Source organism: Notechis scutatus, chromosome 1 (genome assembly GCF_049901735.1).
Source record: "Notechis scutatus isolate UNSWTSFEM ecotype Mainland chromosome 1, rNotScu1.2, whole genome shotgun sequence".
In the NCBI taxonomy this organism is placed as follows: domain Eukaryota; kingdom Metazoa; phylum Chordata; class Lepidosauria; order Squamata; family Elapidae; genus Notechis; species Notechis scutatus.
In genome coordinates this window covers 81,200,375-81,228,148 of record NC_142009.1, presented here as the reverse complement: position 1 = coordinate 81,228,148, position 27,774 = coordinate 81,200,375, and the positions used below count along the sequence as shown (strand labels likewise).

Below are 27,774 nucleotides of genomic sequence, written 5' to 3'. Positions count from 1 at the left end.
AACGAGCTGAAAATCAGCTGGGAGGTGCACACATGCACAGTGCAGGTAAGGGGGCATGGGGGGGGGCACGTGCATTGCCTGCTGGGTACTGGCATGTGCGCACACGTGCGAGAATGTGCGCGCAATTTTCGGCACAGGAGCCCCAAATAGCAAGTTGTAACATGTGTTACCGTTGGTTGTACAATCCGAGGTTTTGGCAAAAAGTCATTTATTGTGGACCTCCTGCACCAAAAATATGGTTTACAAACAGGGGTGGGATCCGACAGGGTTAACTACCAGTTCGGTCATTTACAAGGTTCAGTGATTTACGATGTGCTTCCTTGCACTTGCCTTTGGCGCGCGCTTGTAAATCGTCATCAGCATGCTGCGTGCAGAGACGCAGCCTTTCAAAAAGCCCCCTTTTCCTGCTTTTTTAACTGTAGCTGTGCCTCGTTTGGCAGCTGAAGTTGAAAAAATCAGGAAATAAAGGTCAGGTAAGAGCCCGGGTGGGCAGATGGGCAAAAACATCAGCAGACATAGAGCCAGTTCTATGTCTGCTGCTCTTCAGAGCTTCCGGTTCTACAGAGGTAGACAGAACCAGTAGAAACTTACCCCTGTTTACAAACTGTCTAGGAAAGTATTAGATATTTTACTTGATTACTACACTAACTTCCATTAGAGAAGAAACACAGGTAAATCTCAGGTACAGGTAGTCCTCAACCTACACCACAATTGGGCCTGGCCCAAAATTTATGTTGTTCAATGAAAAAATTGTTCAGTTAATTTGTCCCCTTTTGCGGCTTTTCTTGTCGCGCTTGTTAAGGGAATCCCTGCCGTCGTTAAATTAGTAACAAGTAATTAAGTGAATCAAGCTTCTCCATTGGCTTTGCTTGTCAGAACGTCACAAAATGACTCCGGAGCACTGCAACCGTCATAAATAGGAGCTCATTGTCAAGCATCTGAATGTAAATCACGTGACCACTGGGATGTTGCAATGGTCATAAGTGTGAAAAACGGTCACAAGTCACTCTTTTCAGTACGGTGTAATTTTGAACGGTCACTAAATGAACTGTTGTAAATCGAGGACTACCTGTACTTAGATCCCACCTCACTTTTGGGGGGGGTGGGCAACAGGGCTACGCTTTGAAGAGCGCTCCAAAGAGGGCAGCCTTCTCTAAGCGCCCGTTGGCCTCTTTTTCCCAAAATCGCCCCATCCGAGGAGATGGTACGATTTGGAGAAGCCTCTCCCTCGGGGCCGCGCCTACTCCAACGCCCCCTCACGCTGGCAACCCGGGTTGCTAGATCGCCTCCTTTCCGCCAAAACAAGAAGCGGAAGGAAAAGGAAAGAGCCCCAAATTGGCCGCGGCTTCTCCCCCGCCCTGAAAGACGCGAGGTAGGAGGTTGCACAATTGCGCAACCCCTCGGCTGAGCCGGAGGAGCCGCTGCCTTCCGACCGAGGCCGCGTGGGAACATCGCGGGCAACTTTTCTCCATTGTTCTCCGGCCTTTCCCGAACGGGAAGATTATTATGGGTGTAAAGCCAGCGAGGCAGCAGGTTTCTAGCAGCTCTTCTGATCCTCGGTGGAAAACCGGATGATTTAGTGGATGCAAGTAAGGCCTATTTACTTTCGTCATCCCTCTGTGTTGGTTTCTTGGGAAGGAGCGGCCCGCAACAAAAGTTTTAATACTCCGGGGATCCTCGCCGTCCTGTAAAGACTCGGGCTGCAGTCATAAACGCGTCGGAGCCTCCCGGATTTGCAATTTTCGAGGAAGGTAGGTAAAGGCGATCTGGCTGCTCGAAATGTAGGCAGCAATCCTGTATGCGTGGAGACACTTCATTGCGTCCAGTGGCACATTCCTTTGAGAGAGGGAGAGAGAGAATAGAGTTTGAAACAGAAGTTAAAAAATGAACAAGAACGAATGCAAAGTAAAAATGAAAAAGGGAAAAGTCGCAAAAAGATAAATTAAAAGTCACTTTGGATTTCCTTTACAAAAAGTATAGTTTACAAATACAAAATTACCTCTAACTCTATGGTTACAAAAACAAACCCTCTTTTTTTCTCTATTTATTTCTTGTCTAATCATCAAAACTGCAAGTCCTCAATTCATTTCTTTTCCCTTGTATCTACTTCCAAGGAAGCCGGCTTGTTGCTCTGTCCATCAACAGGCATTTCAGCCATGCCACCTTTCTTGGCATTACTGTCTTCCTTTCTTTTCTTTCTTTCTTTTTTTTTTTTTGAGGGGGGGGAACATTGTTGCATTAGGTAATAGGGAAGAGTTCACAGGTGAAAGGGAATATCCCTCAATCCAATTGCTAAGTAAAAGCTTTTTCTGGCATATCCTTGCCATCATGTACTTGTCACTTTGTGCCATGACCCATCAGTGTGTCCTTATGATGGCCCTTGGCAACAGAATAGTTTCTGCATAGGTCACCTTTGTTTTAATAGGTAATTAATGTATCGGTCCTTAAATACAGAAAAATGGCATAGAAACAACTTCAATTTGATTTTCCAGAAATATGCTATTTGTAAAGCTGCTCATACTGTATATATTTGACAGTATACAAATTGTCTTGTATCTATTTTTCTCTGCCTGATTGAAAAATCTGAATTGTTTTGGGTGGCACACTTTTCTTGCCATAGCTTGGATATATGCTGGTATTTGAATCCAGAAGCATTTGCATGTCAAATATGTTGCTGAATTAAAACCCTTCCATAGCCTAATTATGAACCATTTTTAGTAAGTATGCTGTGAATTTAGCCCAAACCTAGGTGCCTTTTTTTCTGGGAGTTCCTGAGGTTTATTTATACTTGTGCTTTAAAGATAAATTGTCTTAGATTTGCTGGAGGAATTAGTGCTATTATCCTTTGGCTGGGGAGCATCTTAAAATCAAGGTTGACTTCCTTTTGCGTAAATATAACATGCATAAACAATATTGTAAGTGTAGAGCGTGACCCTGGTTTTTCCCCCCATAAAGATAATTAAACTGAGTTTAGTTTGTAAGTATATGCAGGAATCCTATCAATACTTTTTTCAATAAAGTTCCACTTTTTTTCAGTAAAACCTGTTTCTTGGTAAATGGGAATAGCCATAGGATTGAAACCTTACTGTGCACCAATATTTTAGATGTAGCAGAATTTATATCTTCTTCTAAACATAGAGTTGGTTAAGGAGATGATGTTACTAGTTATCAGTTCTAGAATACAGATGTTATCAGCAAAGTTAAATTACCTATACATAATTTACATGTCCAGATTAGATTGCTTGGTGCCTAGATTACTTTGAGAACAAAGGAAGGTTGGGCTGTGTATTTGGTATTAAATCTTCTGTTTGGCACTTGGAAGAAGTTCTAGGAAATTGTTAAGACTGCATGACTGATGAGTTTGGACCATTATGTGTTTCATCCCTAGGCTTGCTGCATTTAATTATATTTATCACATTTGTAACCATCCAATTACTGAGTTTCTAGAAGATGCACATTTTGAATTGTCTTCTAATCCATTTGTCATTCTTGTTATGCTCTGTCTTTACATTGCAAAGGTAATTTGCTATGGATGGCTGTGATCATTTGCTGCGGCTAATAGGATCTTGTATAACACTCAAAGAGTTCTCAGAAAAGGGTCCAAAAGTCATCTGCAGCTGGTGGGAGGTCTTGAAGATTGATCTCCTGGCATACTCAAAAGCCTACTGTCCATGATTGTTACTCCAGCATCATATGGTTTACCCTAATTGGACAAGATCTGTGTATATGTGCTGGATTCAAAGATCATCCTAAACTGTGGTTTGCTTTAACTATGGTTTGATGAAAAAGTCCAGTTTATATATACTGTTCCATGATAAACAGTGGTTCACAAATCATGCTGAGCCCAAATCAACAGTCCACAAAACAGTTCAGCATGAAACCAACTACTGCAGAAACCATAGAGGAACTATATTCATGCATTCAGGAACTATGCTTGCCCTTTTGTAATAACGTATCCAAATTTGCTGAAAATTTGTGGTTAATACATATCCTGGAACACCACATTAAATGGAGCAATATTCCCTTCAGGTGGGTTGGGAGATGTTTCTGCAGAAAGCTGTCATTTACCATAACTCAGGTATGCATGAACTTTATGTAAGAGTTGTTGAATAATTTTCTAGAGTAGCCCAATTACAGACTAGATCGCTGGATCTGCACAATGTTCTAAGTCAACTCATACATTAACATAATTTAGTGTGATGGCTTCTTCAACAAACCATAGTTAGCAAATAAATGTATTAAATTCCTGATGACCGAGTTCTCATCCTCTGAGGAAAAGTTTATAAAGTGTTAGATAAATTAACTAGAAGAAATAGACAGTTTGAATAGCTTGTTACGCTGAAGATAACACAAAATTTGTTTTTCCTAAGTTTGGTAGTAGTAGTGCCCAAGCCAATTCGGTAAGAGAAAGCTTGATCGGTTGAGTTTCTGACAATTTGCTATAGTAACTTAGGGGGCTGAGATCGCTGAGTAAATTAATATACCTTGTATTACATAGCATGTGAGAAAGATTAGGTATGGCAATGAAGTAGTAGTAGTTTTTAGTTGCGAAGTCGTGTCTGACCCATGGACAGTGTGCCTCCAGGCAGGGGTGGGATTCAAATTTTTTAACAACTAGTTCTGTGGCCGTGGCTCAGTTGGGCATGGCTTGGTGGTCATGTGACTGGCTGGGCGTGGTCAACTCAACATCATTCACATAGAGGCATGCATCTCCTCGCCTGACCTCTCATTACTGTGGGGATTCTGCAACAGTCGTAAGTGTCAAAAATGGTCATAAGTCACTTTTTTCAGTGCCATTGTAACTGTGAATGGTCACTCCACACAAGCAAAGTACCAGCAAAGAGGAAAAAAAAACTCCAGGGAAGTTCCAGAGATAGGAAGTCTAGTCCTGCCAAGAATGTAATAAGGGTTAGCGGAGAGGCACTTTATGTAAGCAACACCAGAATGTTTCCGTCCTGCCTTCCTTACAGGATTAGGCCAGTAATTTCTTCTAACAACCGGTTCTCCGAACTGCTTAGAATGTTAACAACCGGTTCCAGCGAATAGGTGCGAACCTGTAGAATCCCACCCCTGCCTCCAGGCCTCCCTCTCCTCTACCATCCCCCGGAGTCCATTTAAGCTCACACTGACTGCTTCAGTGACTTCATCCAGCCACCTCATCCTCTGTCGTCACCTTCTTCTATTGCCCTCAAGCTTTCCCAGCATTAGGCTCTTCTCTAGTGAGTCCTTCCTTCTCATTAGGTGGCCGAAGTATTTGAGTTTCATCTTCAGGATCTGGCTTTCTAAAGAGCAGTCAGGGTTGATCTCCTCTAGGACTGACTGGTTAGATCATCTTGCAGTCCAAGGGACTCGCAGGAGTCTTCTCCAGCACTGTAGTTCAAAGGCCTCAATTCTTTGGCGCTCAGCCTTCCTTATGGTCCAACTTTCACAACCATATGTTGCAACTGGGAAAACCATAGCCTTGACTATACTCACTTTTTCTTGGCAGGGTGAAGTAGTATTGAATGTAACCCCCCCAAAAAAAAAAACCCTACCCAGAACATAAAGATTAAAAGAAAGGTAAAAATCTATATGTAAGCTTATACTTCTGTCCCATGAAATAAATATGGAGTAATCATTGGACATGTAAAAGTGCAATCCTCCACATACTTGCTCCGAAGCAAGTACAGTATGTTATCAGGATGTAAATGAATAAAGGCTTTCTTGAACCGAGCTAAATTCCTGGTGACATTCATGTTGGTTTCTCAGCTGCACTATGGAAAATGTTCCATTCGTTGCAAATTAGATGTCCTTCATCACATGAACTTAAAGCTATTTCCCATTCTTTCCCCAAATAGCTGACATTTTATTCTGCTGAGTGAAAAGAACCCTGGGTTCTGTGTAGAAGGTGGAAAAATATAAAGGGAAACCAGTGAAATTGGGTTTTAAGACCACAAGACTGACTTCCTTTCGCTTGCAGTAATCCAGATGTAATGTTTTCGAAAAGTTTTTTTAAATATATATTTATATATATCCTCCTCTCTCTCTCTGCCTGTTTTCAAGCATCATAATTATTGCTTAAACAATTCAGTATTGACCCTTTTGAAGATTATTGGATACTTCTCAAAGTGGGATAAACCACAAAGAAGTCACCTTTTTATTCTTGCAGATTTCCAAATTGCAGCCTCATTTAATCTCTTTGTGGATGTATACTCTGTTAAATACAAGAACAGAACAAGATAAAGGATTTGTGTCTATAATTAAGCTTATTGTACAAGCTCACGCCTGTTATGAAACAGCTAGTGTTTGGTTTTTTAGCTTTCATCCTGTTTTTGTCTACAACACTGTGCCTTCTGTAACTCCTTCCCCTTTCTAATTCTCCTTACATTTGGAACTGTTTTTTTCCTCCGTGTTGTTTAGTTCTTTTCCATTTTTATAAAAGCTGAGTTAGTTTATGCTTAGACTCCCTTAGACCCTTAGACTCAGTAATTGAGCAAAGGCTCACAGATACAAGCAACCTAAAATTCCACATCTTAACACAAATATGTCTAGTAGAATATCCTAACAAACAAAGCATAAATGAAATATTAATATATACACATGCTGTTTCTATACAGTCTAATTTTATCAGTACTTCTACAGGATTTGTAGATTAATTGCAGGGAAAAACAAGTTTCTTCTTCAATTTGGGTGTCATTTTGTAGCAACCTAATTAAAAATCCTGATTGCTTTTTACAGCCCCGTTCCCTGAATATGAAGTTGGTAGTGAGGAACAGCTTCTTGCCTGTGTTTGGTGATATTAAACTTTCTGCTTTGTGTTTTTGTGATAGTACCAAAGTGCTGATAAAATCAAACTTGTGTTTGCTTCTGCCCAATTTCTTTCCTTATTTCCAACTATTGTATTCTGTGATTTCTGAAGTTTCAGCATATTGATTTTCAAAATGGGATCCTTCTGAGGCTGAGTTCACTTGAATCCATTTTTTTATCTTGGTATGTGGGTTCTTGTTGCCTAATTTTGCACAAAAATATTGAATATAATCTTTTTCCTCACTTCAGATCATATTTATGTTTAAGTTTTCAGCATTAACATGATTACAATATGAACCTTGAGAACTGAGGTTTGGAAACACAGACATGCTTGTTTATATTCATGGGATTTGGGAATTGTATTAATAACACATTTGGCATCTAGCATGCAATATACTACAAATGCTGCACTTGGTATGTAGAGTTCAAGCTCCCTTTCCATTCCATGTTAAGTGAGAAATTTTTAATGAGATAGATAGGCCTGTAGCGTAGGATTTCATTCAGCATTAGTCTTCAATCATACAATGGAAGATCTTGTTGACTTAGACCCAGCAGAGGTACAGTACCTACCTATTATGGAGCTAGCATTTGTGAGTCATCATGTCAGTGGCCCTTGAAAGAAATGCTCTTTAAATTACTTTTGTAAGCTACCTAGAGTCACTGAGAGTATAAATGTTCTTAAATAAATAAACGGTGGACAGTTGTTCCCGAGTCCTGTTCCACTTCTTATGTGGTACAGTGGTTAGAATGCAGTATTGCAGGCTACTTCTGCTGACTGCCTGCAGTTTGGCAATTTGATTCTTACTGGCTCAGGGTTGATAAAATGAGGACTCAGATTGTTGGGGACAATATGCTGATTCTGTTAACTGCTTACAGAGGACTGTAAAGCACTGTGAAGCGGTATAGAAGTCTAAGTGCTTTTGCTACGTACCCACTCCAGGTCAGGAACACATGAAGCTGTCTTATATAACATTAGACAATTTACCTCAGGTTCCCCTTGACTCCCACCTCCCATCCATCTCATATTAATGTTCTCTATCAGTGGTCAGGTAGGGTATTGGTGACAGGAGCTGTAGAGTCCGTGGTGGTCTCTGAGTTTGGTTGTTTCCTTTCAGACATTTCATTACCCAGATAGGTAACATCCCCAGCACTAGTCAGTGTGGATTTCCTGAGAAAAGAAAAAGAGAGGTCTAAACCTAGGAATTGAACTGAAAAGTAATGCTCTGAAACTTAACAAAAATAATATCCAAGCAACACCACAATATGGTAAAGCTATTCACGAAACAATATGAAGTTTAGACAATTTGTTTCCTTTAAGCCATTATATTGTATCGTTACAGTTCTTTTGATGTTTACATTTTAGAAAGGAGAAAAATGTTTAAAATATACAGGGTAGTTATTTTCGGGTGGCTTAAGCAATAACACATCAATCACTTGAATTTGCTTCTACTTGCCATTATTTGTGCAGGCAGTCCTCAACTTATGATCACAATTGAGCTCAAAATTTCTGTTGCTGAGTGAAAAAAGTTGTGAAGTGAGCTTTGCCCCATTTTACGACCTTTCTTGCCACAGTTGTTAAGTGAATCACTGCAATTGTTAACTTAATGACATGATTGTTAAGTGAAGCTGGCTTCCCCATTGACTTTGGTTTGCCAGAAGTTCGCAAAAGGCAACCACATGACCCCGGGACACTGCAACCGTCATAAATATGAGCCAGTTGCCAAGGGTCTGAATTTTGATCATGTGCCGATGACGATATTGCAATGGCTGTAGGTGTGAAAATGATCATGTCACTTTTTTTAGTACCGTTGTAACTTTGAATGGTCACTAAATGAATTGTAAGTCAAGAACTACTTGTATACATTGATGCATAACAATACTTTTTCCACTATTGTTTCCCTGTGGGATGCCAATGATTGAAGAATAGTTTTGACAACCTTCTCTGCCTGATATTCTTCAGGTATATTGATATTGTAACACCAAGAACTCCCAACCAGCACGACTATCTGTTACAGTCTCAAAACAACTGGAAAATACCAAATAGGTGCAGGCTAAGCTAGAAATATGGGAAATCTGTCAGGGAGGGAAGAGGATACACCAGTTGTTAATGTTATGGCAATACAACTGCATGAGCTGTTCTTTTCTTATGTAGGTTGCCTCTTTGGTGTTAGCATGAGTCATTACTCTAGACTTGCCTTCTTCTAGTCAGGAGGCATACCCAGATCAGTGATTCATCTCAACATGTTTGGAGGTAAGAACATGGGAAGCTGAATTGGAGTTGTTCAGACAAACTGTCTTTTTTAATCCATAATTTGTTTTCTCTGACTGACAGAAGCTTTTTGCATTAACTGTCAACTGTTTGAAGAAAAAGTGAAGAGTAGGTGTGTCTCCCCAAATGTCACCATTGTTGAGGGTCTTGGATTGTTTGCTTGAGGTTCCTAAAGCAATAATTCATTTTGGTCTAAGTAGATAGATGCATATGTTCTTCTTGCCTGTATTCCTCGCATACAGAGCCTGTCAGCGCATCAGGTACCAGATTCTTTTTGTTTGGTTTATATTTTGGACAGGGAAGAGAACTTCTATGAAATTTTATGTAATATTATAGATTTTTGTCTGTGATTATGTTTTCCCACATAATTTCTTTTAGAAAAGAGAGAAGTAGGGATTGCATAAAGACAAGGTTTGCTTAACTGCGGTTTGTTGAATAAACTGTGACTGTGACTGACTGTAATTGCACATTATGTTACACCATGAATTTTGGTTAACAGAGCACAAAATGGCTGGGTTCACCCAAACCACAACTTGATCCCTAAATATCAAATATTCCCATCAGCCAGGAAAGGTCTGGATCCCTGGTGGAAGCTTCTTCTACTGCTTCAGATTTCTCTTATTTATAAACACATTTCTATCAGCTTTTAAAACTCATTCAAAAAAATGTACTATTATGATAAGTTCTACTGCTTCTAAAGTTGGACAAGAAAGATACAATCATATTAGCATCCTGGGATAGAGTTGAACAGAGGTGAAGAGAAGCTGGTCTGCAAAGCAAGAAGACCCAAGTTTAAATCCTATCTCAATCCACATGGAAGCTTTGATAGCTTGTGTCTCTAAGGTTGGAAGATCAATAAAGAGGGCAGGTTCAAGATATCTTCTAGTAGTCCCCAAACATCTGCTTAACTAGTTGCGAGTTGGGGAAAATTCTACATGGAACCAAAGATAGAATAAATTCCCCTCTTCCTTCTATTTCAGCAGCACAAACCCAATAAGACTCTGGATGTGGTGGCACCTCCATTTTTCTGCTGCTGACCAAATCACTTAAGTCCAAGTGAACTCAGTGGTATTTCAATAGCAAAATTGTGACCAAGGCTTCGGCCTTTGGGTGGAATTGGGTTCCTTGAAGTCTACATTTCCTGGAAAAAAAGTTAGAATGCTTATGCCCTAAATAAAATATGAAATTTTTGACTTTGTATAATTTTTTCAATTTATAAAGATTTTAAGGAATTTGGAAAAAATATATAATTTCTGTTCTGTTGTTCAGAGCTGAACAGTTTTTCATAAAGAGGTTGATCCAAAGGTTAGAGCAGCTAAACTTAGACTGACTCTAGCTTAAAATCCCTAATTAGGGAGTTGAATGATAAATAGTTGCATGACCTCATGCAGCCATGATACAGTTATGTAACTTTGGCACAGAACTTTGCAACCAATCATATCTAATGCCTATTATAGACAGGTTTGTCAGCAATCTTTTTCTCACTGCTAGAAGGATAACACTGGTTCTCTTTAAAATGGTTGTTGAACCCAAGTGAGTATCAGTGATGAATGTACATGGAGACTCCTCAAGAGTTTGGTGAGATTTTCCAGAATAATTAGCAAGCTACTTTTAAATGGGAGTTTCTGTCACTTACCATTCTCTCAACTGATTTAATTTTATTGCTCATTTATATACAGGTAGCTAATTACTGATATTATTTGCCTTTCCACTAAATGTTGATTTACAAAACTGTTAAAATATATTCTTTTTTTTTTTAAGGAAGAAATTAAAATAAGATGAGTTTATATTTTAGATTCTGAAATTAGTTTTATTTGTTTTTGAGGGATAATGAGTGATTTAAGCTAGTTTACTCATGCTACTTATCATTCCAGAATCTCTGTTGGAAAGTTTGAAGCTTTGTTTTAAGAACTTCAGCTTTTCTGAATTGGCTTCTTCATTATAGTGATTGTATTTTTGGAAATCAGCTTTGATGGCCTGAGGTATAGGAAGAACAGTAGTTTTATGAAGTCAGTCCTCAGATGAAAGAAATTAGTGTCTTCTGTTCACTGGCTTTTATGACTGAGATCCACAAAGCTCCATTTTAGCTCCAATCTTGCTTAACTTCCTTTGGAAATGATTGCCTAGATTTGATCTTCAATGATGTAAGGATGCTGGTAATAAAAGGTGAGAGAGGCATGCTTAGGTACAGTAGAATGAGACATTTCAATTATCCTGGCGTCTGGTGAAAATGTAACTCTTGACAAGACTTACAGGTCCAGCAAATTCTTGTCCTCTCTCGTCAGAAAAGGCAAGAAATTTTTTTACTATCTTCTTTTAGTAAATTTGGTAATGGTTAATGGTGAGAAGACAGAACTTCTTTACTCTTAGTGTGTATCTGTCTTTTCTCAATAGGGAAATGGTGCCTAGTTCACTGTTGTGTCCTTGAGGAAAGGAAGGAGGATATTGAGCTTAAGCTAAACAAGAAGAGGGTAAGAGAGATTTTTGCTAATTTAAGCTAACTTGGGTCTCCGGGCCAGAGAGATTTCAACCCAGAATACTGAATGAACTAGCAGACATGATTATAGAATTGCTGTCAGGAATTGTTGAGAATGTGTTAAGACTGATAAGGTCCCAGAAGGTTGGGAAAGAGCAAATGTTGTCCCCATCTTCAAGAAAGGAAAATATAGAACCACAGTTTAATATCTATACTGGGCAAGATCCTCAAACAGATTATTAAAATGCATTTGTGAGCTCTTGTGTAGGCATGCTGCAATTAACAGAAGACAGTCTGGGTTTCTCATAAACAAATCTTGCCAGACTAACTTCACCTCTTTAAGTACAGTAATTTAGTAGAGCATGAAATCCATGGACACAATGCACCTAGATCTCAGTAAAGCCTTTGACAGTCTATCACAAAATTCTTTGTTAATAAAATGAGAAAATAAGGGCTAGAGGGAAGATTCAGAAAGATCCAAACAGGATGGAACAGTGTGCTGAAATGAAAAGACCTTGTTGACCACAAATTAAACATGAGCCAATGGTGTAAAGCAGCTGTCAGGAAGACAAATACTATTGCAGAATATATGAATAGAACCATAATGTCCAGATCAGAGAAGAAATTGTTCAATTCAATTGCTCAGTTTCATTCAGCCCTTATCAGATCCTATTTGAAATATTTCACCCAATTCTGGGCACCACAATTTAAAAAGAACCGTGATAAATTAGAACAAGTTCAGAAAAGGACAGTCATCTTAGGAGAAATAGTGAAAGAATCTGAGGATGTTTAACTTATAGAAAGGACTAAGGGGGCGATATGATAGTAGTCTTCAAATACCTGAAGGATTACCACACAGATGAGGCAATGGATTTATTCTCTATTGCCCTAGAGAGCTGAACCAGAGACCACAAGGAAGGAGTGTCAGGCTAGATATCGGGAGGAACTTTCTGCCTCTACACGCTGTTAACCAGTTGGACACTGACACATGAAGTGGTGAGTTCTCCTTCACTGGAGGTTTTCAAACAATCTATTATAGTTTTATATTGTTTAAGTCTTATTTTAAATATATTGCAAGCCACCTAGAGTCCAGTTAGAATGAGATGGTGTATTCATTGCAAATAAATTAATAAAGATGCTGTAGTGCAGAGGTGGAGAACGATGGTCCTTTTATGACTTGTGGACTTCAACTCCCAGAATTCCTGAGCCAGCCAAGTCCACAAAAAGGGCCATCCCCACCCCTGCTCTAGTGGATCTTACACAGAGGTTCCGTCCTACTTTCTGTGATTCCACAGTACTCCTATTACTCTGTTTCTCTCATATCTGAGTCTAGACATTTGGTGGACATCCTATGTTAGTTTACTAGGATCCATGGGGAGATTAAAAAACCAAACTTTGATTTAATTCAATTTACTACAGCTTCTTTTGGGATTTATAGCCAATCTGGAAATGAATTTTCAGTTTGTTGTGGCTTCAGTTTGCACTTCTCCCTAAATAAAAGGTTTACAGAGTGGAAATGTGCCAGTGTCTAGCTTTGCACTTGCATAACCATTACAGTACATTAATTTCCCATTACTTTTGCATAAATTCAGTTACTGTGTTGACTATTTTCCTGGTAAAACAGAGGTTGCCTTGGTAACTGCTTAAACGACTTAAATACATTCTCTGTAAAGATGCTTTGGGAAAAAAACTGATATTCTGGGTGGGAGCTTCTTTTGAACTTCAATTGATGCAAAATGAAGATTTGTATCTTCATAGCACTAAATCTTTTTGGATGACCTTTTGAATTTAGGCAATTTTCTCATAGCGATTTTGTGCCAATGGCAGGAAACTTTTCTGCCCCAGGAGTTGTTTCCGTTCTCAATTATTAATAGAAAATCTGTTCAAGGCAGGAGGGTTTGCTCTATCTTTTTGCTCTCACTGAAAACTTCTTCCTTTTTAATCATCTTCAGTGCTGTGAAACAGCTCTGTGCAATTAAGAAAGTAGACAAACTCTCCCTATCACAGATTTTAGCACGGGTTGCTGACTACCAACATCCACTAATGCCTTGAACTGACAGTGGAATTAATCTGTGATTTAAGACATAGTGCTGTGGTGCTGAATAATTGTATAACTGTACTGCACAGTCTGCTTATCATGATTTATAACATACAAATCAAAGACAAAATATTTTGGTAGTCTCTATGTTTTTTCCCCAAGACATCTATTGCATATTTATTCTTTCTCAGAATTTGTCAAGGGATCTGAATTCCTAAACTTCCACATATAGTCTTTCCAACTTTATCCATGCCTTGGAGTGGAAAGTGGAGCATGCTAAACAGAAAAGTTAAAGTATCTGTTCAGTAAATTTGGACAGTCATCTTTTGAAAACGCTCCTTCCTGTTACTCCCTTATGCTGATTTTGACCTTAATAAGCTCACAGTGGTTATCAAATCAGTATGTCAAAGTTTGAGGAAGGGCACAGGTCAGCAAACAGACACCAAACTACTGTGTGAATACAAAAATAAAAGCAAACTGTACTGTTATAGATGAACATGCAGGTCCTTTTAATATAGAGATACCTTAGCCACTTTCAGCAATTCATACATGGCAAATGCTTGATAAGTAACTCTTGTTAAATGAATTAGTCACGGTGGATGGAGCTTCATCCTTTCTGGATATGTCCTCCTGTGCTGAAGCCAGTGTGAACTGGGGGTGTGGTATTTGGATTCAAATGTTTGTTCAGTAACAAAGCTTATAGATGATCTAGGTTTCAGGGCTCCAACAAATCCACCCTCATTCAAATCCAAAGCTGCATCTCAGAGAAAATCAAATTGATTTATTAGAGGTTGCCATGTTGGCACGTGGCTGGGTGCAGTCGATACTAGATTACATCATACATTTCCCCCTTGACCCTGGATGTGACTTCTCCAATGGGACATATCCATCCCCAAGAGTCATCCATCATGCTCTCCAATAACCTTCTTATGCTCTGAAAACTTTGGGCTACCGGGGTGATTATCTAGGCATTTCAAGAATGCCTTGTTTTCCCCCACTCCCTTTTCCTGGCAGCTAAAAAGACCAAAGGAGTATCTTTTTAGTTGACACTAGGACCAATTACAGGTAGTCTGTGACTTACAATTGAGTTTTCTGTTGCTAAGCAAAACAGTTGTTAGATGAGTCTTGTCCCATTTTACAATCTTTCTCGCCACAGTTGTTAAGTGAATTACTGCAGTTGTTAAATGAATCTACCTTCCCCGTTGACCTGGATTGTCGGAAGTTTGCAAAAGGTGATCACATGACCCCAGGACACTGCAACCATCATAAATACATGCCAATTGCCAAGCAACCAAATTTTGATCACTTGACCATGGAGATGTTGCGATAATTATACGTGTGGAAAAACAGTCACAAGTTACCTTTTCAGTGCCATTGTAACTTCAAATGATCACTAAACGAATATTAAGTCAAGAGCTATCTGTACTGCTAAACATATGTGACACATTTAATATGCTTTATGAATACAACAGTCATCTATGGAACAAATGACTTGGCATCTCAAACTACCTTGAACTCTTGCCCTTCTGCTATGCATGTTACCCTCAGGGATGTAGATGTATTTGTTGTACATACTACCTCACTCATTCTCCCGGAATAAGTGACAATATGCAAAAAAAGCATAGAAAGTGAGCAAAATAAATTAAAGGAACGAGATAACAGAAAAGGAATTCTGTTTACATTTAGTTTACACTAAAATCTTTCCATATTTTACTGTCTTTATTTCCCCCTTGCCATATTTTGTTCTTTTAAATGGTCACATTTTTGTGGATCTCTTCAAGATTTGTCTGTCTGTTTATCTATCTACCTTCCTACCTATCTCCATCCATTGATCCATCCATTATTTTCTTCCCCTTTCTCTCAACTCATTCACGCTTCTTTCATATATATATTCAATCCTAAACACTTAAAGGTCTTGTCAGGAATGCTTTGGAATAAGATCTTTGGTATTTATAGCATAATGTTTACATGACTTTATCTGCCAATAAAAATTTGAAATGGCTATTATATAAGAAGCAAGATGTACTGTAATTTATAATAGCTTTTCAAGACAGGAAGTACAGACACATTCTTTAGCGGGCAGAAGCAAGAGAGAATGAAGCTCAAGAATTCTCTGACCTTATGGTACCATGCTTTAAAGTCTCCCAGAATAGCAGTGACTTAATAGCACCCAGATTTGATACGTAGAGAGTAAGATGAAGGTGCTAAGACAAAAATATCCTTTCTGTCAAAGGTTTTTCTTGGTGCCTAATGTAGGCTCAGGGTTAATATTTTGCAAGTATGGCAACAGTAGCTTTCAGGAAAGAATGTGTTGCAGTAGAAATGCCTAATTGAAGATAGATATATTTATTAATTTATAATTATTTAGAAAATGTATGTATGTATGTATGTATGTATATTCAGCTTAAACAAATAGCTGCAGTTGATTAATAAATACGGTAGTATACAAGGAAAGACCACATTATAGAAAGGACAATTAAAAATAATAATACAGGTTGTCCTTGACTTACAACCATTTGTTTGTAAGTGTTACAACAGCATTGAAAAAAGTGACTTATGACCAATTCTTGCATTTATGACTGTTATAACCCCCAGTCATATGATCAGAATTTGGGAACTTGGCAACCAGTATTTATTTACAATGGATGCAGAGTCCTAGATCACATGATCTCTATTTGCCACCTTCCCAGCAGGCTTCCAACAAGCAAAATCAATGGGAGAAGCTGGATTTGCTTAATGACCATGCAATTCATATAACAACTGCAGTGATTTGCTTAACTACCATGGCAAAAAGTAATAAAACCAGGCATGACTCACTGAGTTGTAACAATTGTAAAACCATTTTATGACTTTGCGGTGGCCATTAAGCAAATAGTTCGCTTGAACCATTTGCTATAGTGCAGTTTTGCAGGAAACCAGAAGTAAGTGCTGGTTTTCAATGAGACCGGTGTAAAACACAGTCAGGTGACTGGGGGACACTGCAGACAGCCATAAATTCAGCCATGTTGCTGAATGTCTGAAGTGCGGTCATGTGACTGTGGTAGGGGGTGTGGCTGTTGGAACTTTGGATCCGGGTCATAGGTCTGCTTTTTCAGGTAAGTCGTAATTTTGACTGGTCCTAAATCTAGGATTACATGTATATGATATTGTTTCATAGAACGGACCTGCAGAATATCTATCTTGCTGGATCTGGTAGGGTGGACAAAAGTATTTAGTACTTGACTTATAACCATTCATGTAGTGACCGTTCGAAGTTACAATGGCGAGGAAAAAAGTGACTTATGACTGGTTTTCACACTTACGACCGTTGCAGCATTTTGGTCACATGACTAAAATTCAGATTCTTAGCAACTGGTTCATATTTTATGACGGTTGCAGTGTCCTAAGGTCATGTGATCACCTTTTGCGATCTGACAAGCAAAGTCTCATGAGGAAGCCAGATTCACTTAACAACCGTGTTACTAACTTAACAACTGCAGTGATTCACTTAGTAAAGTTAGTAAACAATTCACTGAACTGTCACACTTCCTGAACAGAAATATTAGGCTCAATTGTAGCCTTTAAGTCGAGGACTACCTATATTGAGAAGATGAGGTAACCTGGCCGTGTGCCATGTGGGTAATAAACAAGCACGTCGAATTGTACCTGAAAGGCTTCTGGAAGACAGGGCAGCTGGATGGTGGTGCTGCATGGGTAAACCTTGCCCAATGGTACGTATGCCACTGCATTCTGGACCAGCTGAAGAAGCTTCTGAATGTTTTTTTTTAGGGCATTCCCACATAGAGTCCATTGCTGAAGGCCAAATGGGAAGTGACTAAGGCATCATATATTGTTAAATGATTTTAATGATAGGTTAATTTATTTTAATTGTATTAGGTTTTATGTCATGTTCTGTAGTCTGCATTTTGTTTTATCGTTGTAAAATGCTTGGTGGGTTTGGAAAAACAGAAAAGTGGGGTATCTATTTAATAATAAATAAATACATTGAGGTGGCAGTTGATGGTATTCCAGATATTCCTGGACTGCAATTTCCATACTTCTTAACCTAGTTGCCATGCTGACTGAACTTTAGAAGAGTCAAAGGTAAATAGTACCCTGAGGGCAACTCATTAGCTGTCTCTGCTGATTACATACAGACACGCAGGACCTGCCACCAAAACCAATGTGAACTGTTGCTATCTGGTCAGAGAACGTTGTGTGACACTGAGCATAGTCGGTCCTTGTGCTTGCTTGCCTTTTTTTTAATGAATAGTGCCAATTGAACTCTTTTAAAACATTCATTGGATCTTACTGTTCCACTAAAAAGTTAAAATAATACATTTCAAAAAATGAAGAAAGAGCTGGGACCTCGCAACAAAACAACACATCAATCACTATTGTCTGTGGAGATAGAATAGAATACTTTATTGGCCCAAGTGTGATTGGACACACAAGGAATTTGTCTTGGTGTAAATACTCTCAGTATACATAAAAGAAATGATACATTCATCAGGAGTCAAGAATCATAAGGTACGACACTTAATGATAGTCATAGGGTACAATAAGCAATCAAGATTCTCAGTTATCCAGCTCATGGTTTGTCCTTAAGGTGCTTTTCAAAAGGTAACTGGACTTTGGTTTTTTCTTTGAAGACATTTCACTTCTCATCCAGGAAGCTTCTTCAGTTTTTGGCTGAATGGTGGACGATGGAAGGATTTGTATTCCTTGCAGCCACCTGGAAAACTTGGAGGTTTATCTGCGTCCTCAGGGTCACCTGAATAGTGCAAATGAGTGTGGAATCTTCTTGGAACTGCAGAAAGGACTGTGTTGTAAACAGGTGATTGGGGTGTCATATCCCTCCCCTTTATTGAGAGAGGGTTGTTAGTGCTACCTATGTGTATTGAGATAATTGAAAAAACAAAGGGTACCCTGACAAGCCTGCATGTGATAATTTGTGGTATTCCTTATCAGTCCATTCTCCTATGAGGTTTCCCAATATAGTCTCTCCTTGGCAGGCAAGCCACTTTGGTTCCAGTTGAGGTGCAGTTCCAAGATGAAAGAAACTCATGGAGGACAAGGAAACTCACTTCTTCACAGTTTAAGGATGGACCTGTTTTCTACTGCTGGGAAACACTGTTTTACTGCCCCCAGTGGTTAAGTCATTGTTGCATTGTTTTTCTCTTCTGCTATTTTAATACTGTACTCTGAGCAGATATATAGGGTGCTTCGACTGCGTTGCAGTTAACCGTGATGGCCATCTGTTTTTGAAGGGGTTGGCTTGAAACGGTTTCAAAATGGTGGCAGAATGGATGAGACCAAAGGCAGGATTTTTTTTTTTTTCTTCTACAGGTAGTCCTTGACTTACGGCCACAATTAAGCCCAAAATTTCTCTTGCTAAGTGAAACATTTGTTAAATAAACATTGCCCTATTTTACGACCTTTCTTGCCACAGTTAAGTGAATCATTTCAGTTGTTAAGTAACTAATATCATTGTTAAGTGAAACTAGCTTCCCCGTTGACTGCTTGTCAGAAGGTTGCAAAAGGTGATCACCAGACCCAAGGACACTACAACGGTCATAAATGAGAGTCAGTTGCCAAGCATTTGAATTTTGATCATGTGACCATGGGGATGCTGCAGTGATCATAAGTGTGAAAAATGGGTCATAAGTCACTTTTTACAGTGCCGTTGTAACTGTAACTGTGAACTGTTTTCAGTCGAGGACTGTAAGTTTGATGGCTCTGGCTCTGGCCAGAGTCAAGGACTGCCTGTATTCAATTGTGTCCAATTCTCAGAGATTTTCTAGAGAAGTGCAGTTTTCTTGGGGAGATTTTTCAGAAGTGATTTACTATTGCCTCCGTCCTAAGACTGAGAAAGTTTGGCCCAATCACTTAGCTGGCTTAGTGCCTAAGGCGAAACTAGAACTCACGATCTCCCAGATTTTAATCTGATGCCTTAACTACTACACCAAATTCAAATATAGGAACATATACTCTTAAACTTAACATTAAAAAAGGTGAGAATTTTAGAAATAAAAGTGCAATCAGTCTGTATGCAAATTAAAGAGCATGTCCCTTATCTCTTTTCTGTTTTCCCAATACACAATTGGCATGTTATGTTGATTCATCAGGTTTAATCACTACTGTTGGTCTTTTGGGGATTCCCCACAATCACCCTTTTACTTTTTCTGACAAATTTTTATACTTTTGCAAGTAATGTGTGATCTTTCTACTCCACCCCTTTTTGCTGTTTTGCATTGTTTCAGTACAGCTTCCTGTGAAATCCTACCTCAAGTGATTTTGGGTCAGTCACTTTGCTTCCAGGGTTATGGCTGTGGAGAAAATTAAAAGGAGGAAGAGTACTTATACTACCTTGAGCTTATGATGGAAAGATAGGATATTATTCTGAAAAAAATCATTGAAATAATCTGTAAATTGATATAGTGACTAGAATATTGATAATAAATCATGGTTTGCTTAGTTGGAATCCATGTACCATTTATTTTCCCTAAATTCAATACACACGCCCATATTGGTCATTTGTCTAACCCTATAGTTCTTTCTAAGAAAGTTTGATGGCTTTTAAAATGTCAGCATTGCTTTAATGTTTGCGTACAGCAGTAATTGTTTGCCAATTTGTTTTTAGATACCAAACTGCCAGAATAACACATGGCATAGATTTTTCCAAAATAACTATGTGTTGACCTATAATAACATTACACTTTATTTTATAATTAACTGCTGGCACAGAGAAGTACATTGAAGCTCACTACACAACTGTTTCATAATGACGCATTGGAAAGGCATGAAATGTTGGTGGCTAATATAGTGTTTGAACCTTGGCAGAAAACGGGCATACCAACAGATAATCCCTGGATAAAACTTCTGATCAATGGTTTTACTAGCAAAGAATAACTTTGGTCTTTATTCTTTTTAGTTTTACAACTCTGTATCCACCTTTCACTTTCAATGTGCTTTAATGACATCTTGTCCTCAGCTGAACTTCCTGTATTTTAGAGTAACTCACCTATGGGTATTTGGCATTTCCTCTCCAAGATTGAGCAGCTATGGGGTCCCTTCTGGGAATGATAATAAATCTTAATCCTTTGATTTTTAGCATCAACTGGAAACAGCTTCTGATCTAATAATTCCTTCAATGAGCCATTAACATGGCAGGGTATTCAGAATGGTTTATACAAAAATAATAATTATAATGAGTTTTACAATAGGAGCTTCTTTCCCTGTCTTTTGAAATGTCTGCAGCTACCCTTCAGGAAAATGGGAAGCTGTCTTATATCAACGGGATTTAGTAAGCCATAATGTGGCTTGTAATAGCTAAGCATGTTGCATGATAGTTAAGCATGTTGCATGATCCCATTTATTGTGGTTTGGTTAATGGCTTAGTAGTTATGAACCAAGTTATTGTCTTGTTCAACAAATTATGATTAAAACAAACTATATCTTTGTATGCTGTATAGGTTAATGACGTATGTAATTCAGTATAACTAACATGAATTTTGCAGGGATGCTGGCTAAAGTTGCTCTTATTTTCTCCACTCTTTCTTGCAAATAATATTTTTGAGTCTGATTATAGTAGATTTGTATAAACTTAGACAGAAAGTGTACATCCACATATATTTTTGTTTGCATTTATTTTTATTTATATGAACATTCAATCATTGCTCTGCAATAAGGATGAAAGACTGAAAGCTTCCATTAGCTTGATATTTGTAATGTAAAATAAAAGTAATAAAATATAATCACAATCACATTGATGTAAATAAAGAGGCAGTCATGCTTCTTTTACAAAAGATTTGTGAATTACCTTGTTCTACTGCCTATAAAAAGAGACACTTTTTATCATTTGAAAGATCATCTATGATCTTACTATTTAATGGATTTCACATTGAACCAAATTTCAATCTAAACTGATAGAAACATGCCATAGGTACAGTAAGATCTTTTTAAAAGCCCAAACTTGTAGGAGAGTACAAGGCAATATCCTTAAAGGTAAGATGAAATGTAAAAAGGCATTTGACTGAATCATATTAGAGAGCCAATTTAGTGTAGTGTTTTGGCATTGGATTAGAAGTAGAGGCTCAGGTTCTAGTTTAACCTGTTTCAGGCACTAATTGGGTGACTTTTGGCCAATCATACTGTACTTTGTCCAGCCTACCTCATAAGATTGCAGTTGTGGAATAAAATGGACACAGCCTTTCCCTACCTTGACTTAAATATAAAAATAATAGAGGTGGGATAAAAAGTCTTTTTTTAAATGCATCGGTAACATTTACTAAGGGGCCTTTGCTTAAAAACAAAAATCTATTTGTTTCACCGTTATATCAAAGTGTTATTCATGTATACACCCCACTTCCATCTATTTCACTGTTTACAGAAAAAGGCTTTTTGAAAGAAGGATAAAAAACTTGATTGTATGCTCAATTCTAAGGATTGTATGATTTCATTAGTGTACATCTTGAGGCCAATAATTTGTGTTATATTGTGCATAGCTTTTTAATCCCTGATGGACTCTATATGCACTTTATTTTTTTTCTCAGTCTGGTAAATTTAGGGTCTGCAATACTATGATTTTCAAATTCCCGACCAAGATTGGATTACAGTTAAAATACATTTGAAGGACATCAGGTTGGGAAAGTGCAATAACTCCTGTAGTAACAGGATAATTTTTCATGAACATGCACACTAAGCGGTAACTAGAGGCTGTTTGTTCAGTATGTTACGTACAGTATAAAAAAAGCCTTAAATGTGCATTTATTTTTTAAACATAAAACATGGGATGTTTGATGGTACTTTAGACCCCATAGTCGAACGGGAGAAAGACATAGATTATTTTACGTAATATTGAGTGGCGTTTTTCGTGCTTACACTAAAAAAAAAAAAAAACCACTGCGTCCAAGCAAGTAACTAACTACCCAGCGGTATCAATGAATAAGCCTTGCTGAGGTCAGTGACGCCGCCTCCGAGCACATGAGGCAAAAGCGTTGATTTGCAAGGATATGACGCTTACCTGATTCTCTCCTCCAATAAATGAATAAGTAATATCCCCGTCTCCTATATCCCTTATTCTACCTTTTAGCTTTACCTGGCGCTCCTTATCCCTGAGATAAGGAAAGCCTTCTCCCGAAAACGAGCCCAGCCCTCCGCACCACGCGGCTGCAGCAGCCACGGCGGGGCTGCAATCCGGGATTTGCAAAAGGAAGAAATTCCGAGCGGAGAAGAGAGGTCCGGTCCTCCCAGACGCGCGCCGCCTCGTCTCCACTCGTGCACGGGACATTCCCTTCCTCTTCCTTCCGGGTGGCGTCCCGTTCCACTTGTTGCTCCGAGGAGCGAATGAGAGTGCCTGTGGAGGGCTTTGTCCCTAGACGCTCTCCGTACGAGCGATGCTCCCGGCTTTGCTCCTCTTGGAGCCTCTTTCCAAGATGGCGGCTGCACGGCCAGCTCGGCGCGGTTGGGGCTCTGCAGCCGGGTCGTGAGTGAGCGAGTGAGTGACATCGCTTCTTTTTGTCGGTCGGCTGCCCCCCCGCGCTCCTTCGCTGTGGTCGCCTGGCCGGGCTGCGGAAGAGCCCCTGCGGGTTGCCATGCCTGCCCTGGTGCACGCATGAAAGACGCCGCCGCCGCCTCCGTCAGAGCCATGGAGGAGCCAACGCCGGAATGCAGCTGCTCGGCAAGCAGGTCAGACTCGGACGGGGCTGCCAAAAATTAATGCATTAGCAAGAGAGAAAGTTGCTCGGTTTTTCCCCCCTCCTCCCTTTCCTACAGCTGCCTCGCCTGCCTTTTCAGTAACTTTTTCTTTCTGTAGCTTCCGCCTCTCTTGCTGTTTCTGCAAGAGGGGTTGCTTTTTTTAGATGCTCTTTTTGGTAAAGTAGACGAAAGCCTTTTGCCGACCCAAAATCACTCTATTAACCAGTGCTCTGCGCTCAGCCAGTAGGGTTGCTTTGAGTCGGTTTTTGTAGAACGTAAAATCTTACTTTTGCCTTTGCAGAACAGGGATTCCAAAAATAGGCAGTTATTACCCTCTTGCAACGAGTGTTGGCTGTATGCATTGAAGTGCATTGAAACCAGTTCTTTTACCTCCCCCGGAAGATCTTTTCCAGGCTCGTTTTTGCATTATTCATATGGTAAATAACATTTCAACATGCCACAGCTCCATCCTGTGAGCTTATTCAGAAGTTCAATGGGTCATAGTCGAAAGGCAGCGGGCAACAGATCAGGGGTCTAGTTCTTGTGCTCTTAGCATGAAAATCCCTCAATCTCTGCTCTACTTTTTCTTTGCAAGGGAAAATTCTGAAGCCGATATATTTTCTAGTGGTTGTTGCAGGCTTGCTGCAACAGGAATAATTGCACTAAGGGAAAGGGGTGCAGGTTTCCTTTAAAAATATGAAATGTGGTTGTGTTGCAGTATAGATTGCATAAATCCATTGAAATGAATTATTCAGTCCTAAAAGGCTACTGAAGAAATAGATTCAGATGTGAACATTTGGACAAAGAGGAAAAAGACCTTCATTATTTTGAAATTCATTTCATTGATGCAATAAATTTGACGCTTATGTTACAAAAACTCAAGTGTACTAAATTTGTTACTCAGATCTAGTATAGTGCTTTGTAAATAAGTTTACATTCAAATTTTTATGAGTTTATTTGATCTCTCTTGTTCGCCAGGTTAACTAATTTCCCACTCTTCATACTTTTTGTTCATATGCCACTGTAATGCAGTTTTCACTAAATATTGCAGTAGCAACATGACATTTCAGATTTTCTGTCAAGTACAGTTCTGATTTCAAGTGCAAATAAGTTAATTTCCCCACCAAGCTTCAACAAGCAGGGGGGAAAATACATAAAACTGAGGTAATTGAAAAATGTGTTTTTTCTGTTTCTTTTTAAAGCAGGGTGTTAGAAATGCAGTCTATAAGGTATTCAGAAAATGACTTTCAAACTGTGTTTAACTGGTGATTATTTGGAAAGAAAAGTCTAGTCTCAAGAACTTGGTCCATAGAAAGTGAATGTGCTCTTCTGTTTTCAATCTATCACTATAGAAAGGATATATTTGACATTCAGATTACTGCTTTCACCTGAACTCCCTGTGTTCCTGAAAATGTGCAGTGCTTTGTTGTTTATACCTTTCTTTATAGTTTCAGTTTTTCTGTTAAGGAAATATTAACCAGTTCTTGTTTTATTCTGTGCACAGCCATGTTGTATGTAATGATTAAGGATAGGCATAGTGGCTTGTCATGGGCAGCTCAGGGAACTTTCATGACTGGAGAGGCAAATTAACATGACTCGGTAGTATTTAATCTTAGAATCAGATATCTCTGCTGAAGAAGATCTGAAATTGATAAAATAACTTTTCCTTGCATAGCAAACCAGAATTCCAGTAGCATTAAGATATGTATTATGGATTGCTTGAAACTACAATTTTCTTGAATCTAATTGTAAACTCCATGTGATCATTTCTTTGCACTATACTGCATTGCATATCTAATGTACATTAGTGGGAATTGGTCTTGGGAAGTGAGAATGAAAATTATTTCATGGCTCTGATATTTTCAGACTTCCAGCTGACTGTCAAAGTGCTACATTAATCTTTGTAATTCCCAAGCAATTATTTTTCTCACTTGGATAACATCCTGTTGATTCATGTTACTTCTCACCGCCAGGTACTCAGGAAATGCCTTCTTTTAAGACTCCAGCATTGTACACTATCAGTACAGGATGGATTATAAAATAAGTAGTTACATTTTGACAAAAAGAAAGAAAGGTGAACTCCTTGTATGTATGACTTAGCTTTGTATCTCTTCTTTAAGAAGCCATTGCTGTCTGTACCCAATTTTGATCCAGGTTCCAACCTTCCCTTAGGAAGAAGGTTGACTAAGCATGCAGCTTCATGGGACTTTGAAGGAAATAGATTATCTGAACCCATTTCAGTTGGGTTTCAGATCAGGGTATCTTACAAACATCAGTCTTCTTTGCTGATATCCTTTGATGGAGCTGGGATGAGGATAATGTATCTTTCCTGGCTCTCTTGATTTCTCAGTGGTTTTTGATACCATCAATCGTAGTACCCTTTCGGACTGTCCAAGTGAAATGGTTGTGGGGAGGGGTCTCTTGTGCCAGAGGGTGTGTGTTCATAATCCCTTTGATTAAACAGTAAACAATTATCGGGACCCAGGAAACATTCTTTTTCTATCACAGCATCTCCCCTCTGGAACTGCAACACTCCCCCCCCCCCCTGATTTACCTGAATTCCACCTTGATGATGTTCAAGAGATCTTTGAAAACCTGGCTGTTTTCCCAGACCTTGAGTGAGTGTGGATTTTGAAAGAAGGATTTTATCTAAAGAACTGTTTTTTTTCTTGATTCACATGGCTTTGTGTTATTTTTGTTGTATTGCTGCATTGCCTCAATCAATTTAATGCTAGCTCAGTCATGATATCCTCCTTTATCAAGTGCTGAAAAGGAAGCAGTTTATTTTTTCTGATGGATTGGATCTTCTTAGCCTGTTGCTACTGAAGTTTCTGACATTGAGTGATTGAAAGTGATGCAAATATTTAAACTGTCAAGAATAATATATCAGGTTTTTTTTTCAGGCCTACCTTCCTATGAAGGGAGGAAATTTTGTTGTGGCAAAGTTTCACAAACCTATGAGAAAGAATGCTTAATGCATGCCCAGTACTACATGCAGTCTAATAAATCCATATGTAGAGATTCTCTGAACCTCTCCCCCAGTTCTCTGCAAATTGTAATCTCTGTCATGATTGTAAAAACAATCAGCTACATAAGGAATGACAGTGTTAACTCTAATCAGTTAATTTAATTTCATTCCATTTGAATAGAAATTAAATTGCATTAACTTGTTCCATTCACCTGTTTTTTGTTTTAACTCTTATCATGTTTTGATTTAACCCTCACCCCAAGAGGAATTTTCATATCCTTATTTTATGGCTGTGCTTTTATTTTTATTAATCACAGAATGGGAATTAAAAATAGGTAGAAAAGATAGCTATAGGTTTTTCAGACCTAATCTTCATGGCATTGTTTATTTTGCTTGGGTTTAGCTTTGGAAGGGGCACTTTAGAATGTTTGGAAGTACAAATACAGCATTGGCTGCACCTTGTTAAAGGAGACTTCTCTGTTTCAAGAATTTCACAGCAGCACAGTCCTGTAGACCAAGGGTCTTCAAACTTGGCAAGTTTAAGACTTGTGGACTTCAAGTCCCAGAATTCCTGAGCTAATATGATTGGAGGAGGAATTCTGGGAGTTGAAGTCCACAAGTCTTAAAGCTGTCAAGTTTGAAGACCCTTTCTGTAGACAGTCTATTTCAGTGAGTCACAGATGAGTGCTATGGTCATGATTCTGCACATGCTGAAGCATTGCATAGCCGTATTAAATATATTCTTAATTAATAGCACAGAGAATTGCAGGAATGAAGTAGGACAGTATTTTCATTGTTCCCCTAAAATCTATTGCTGAACCAATAGATTCAATAGATTGGTTCACTTTTGCTGAACCAATCAAAGGATTCTTATTTTCAAAGTAGGTCCGGCAAGTTCTTTTGAGAAACCCATAAGTGTTTGTGAAAAGCCCATAAGAGAATGTGATGACTAAATTCAACATTTGATTTTTAATGATGCTTTTTTCTCACAATATGGATTAACCACAATTATCACGGCCAGGAGCCATTGATAAACCTCTGTGAACTAAATTCAGCTTATGACATACTTAGTGTGTAATTTCCATAGATTAATCATGCAGTTGTTGTGTGAAGAAGTGTTCTTTGTCCATGACTATTGTAAATCAGTTGGATAGGCTGATTCAGGGTTCTAATATTAGTGCACCTGGTCCACAAAAGATTTGTGCAACAGTGCTTACAGTATACTTTTTCAGAGAAGCTGGATGGTAAAAGATCCAAGATACTATTGCTTAGTAACTTCCCAGTAGTTACTCAATGATTATTTCGCAGAGGAGAAAGGCTAGTCTTGGAATGCAATTTCATGTTTCTCAGCTGGCTTAGTTCCCAAACATTTGGAGCCTGATAAATCATGAAACTATAATTGATGCTTGTGTAACTACAAATTGGGAATGTAAATGTATGGGTGTTTAGACTTATATAATAATACAAAAAAATCTGTAGTGAAATACTGATCATCTTGCATACAAGGTAATTGGTTTTCATGGTGGATAATACTGGCACAATTTATGGAAAAACTTTTG

General features: G+C 38.7%; 1 protein-coding gene and 1 long non-coding RNA gene across 13 annotated transcripts in view; one reads left to right on the top strand and one right to left on the bottom strand.

Moving 5' to 3' along the window:
• Nucleotides 1-195: 195 nt before the first annotated feature.
• LOC148132883 (uncharacterized) lies at nucleotides 196-22,822 on the bottom strand. The gene is made up of 4 exons (XR_015750263.1): nucleotides 22,574-22,822; nucleotides 19,835-19,877; nucleotides 7,772-7,954; nucleotides 196-1,836 (listed from the first exon to the last, which is right to left on the bottom strand). It is a non-coding gene; the product is annotated as an uncharacterized LOC148132883 (long non-coding RNA).
• The window catches only part of MAP3K4 (mitogen-activated protein kinase kinase kinase 4), a 110,096-nt gene continuing 83,617 nt past the window's right edge, over nucleotides 1,296-27,774 (top strand). For 3 of the 12 annotated variants that reach the window (XM_026675245.2, XM_026675243.2, XM_026675244.2), the window contains exon 1: nucleotides 22,966-23,238. In XM_026675245.2, the coding sequence (XP_026531030.2) occupies nucleotides 23,165-23,238 (74 nt within the window). In that variant the 5' untranslated portion in view covers nucleotides 22,966-23,164. Of the gene's footprint in view, nucleotides 1,752-10,571; nucleotides 10,589-11,449; nucleotides 11,527-12,423; nucleotides 12,528-22,957; nucleotides 23,239-27,774 lie in introns of those variants that run through there. The other 9 variants (XM_087969228.1, XM_087969309.1, XM_087969202.1 and 6 more) reach the window with 8 other exon arrangements.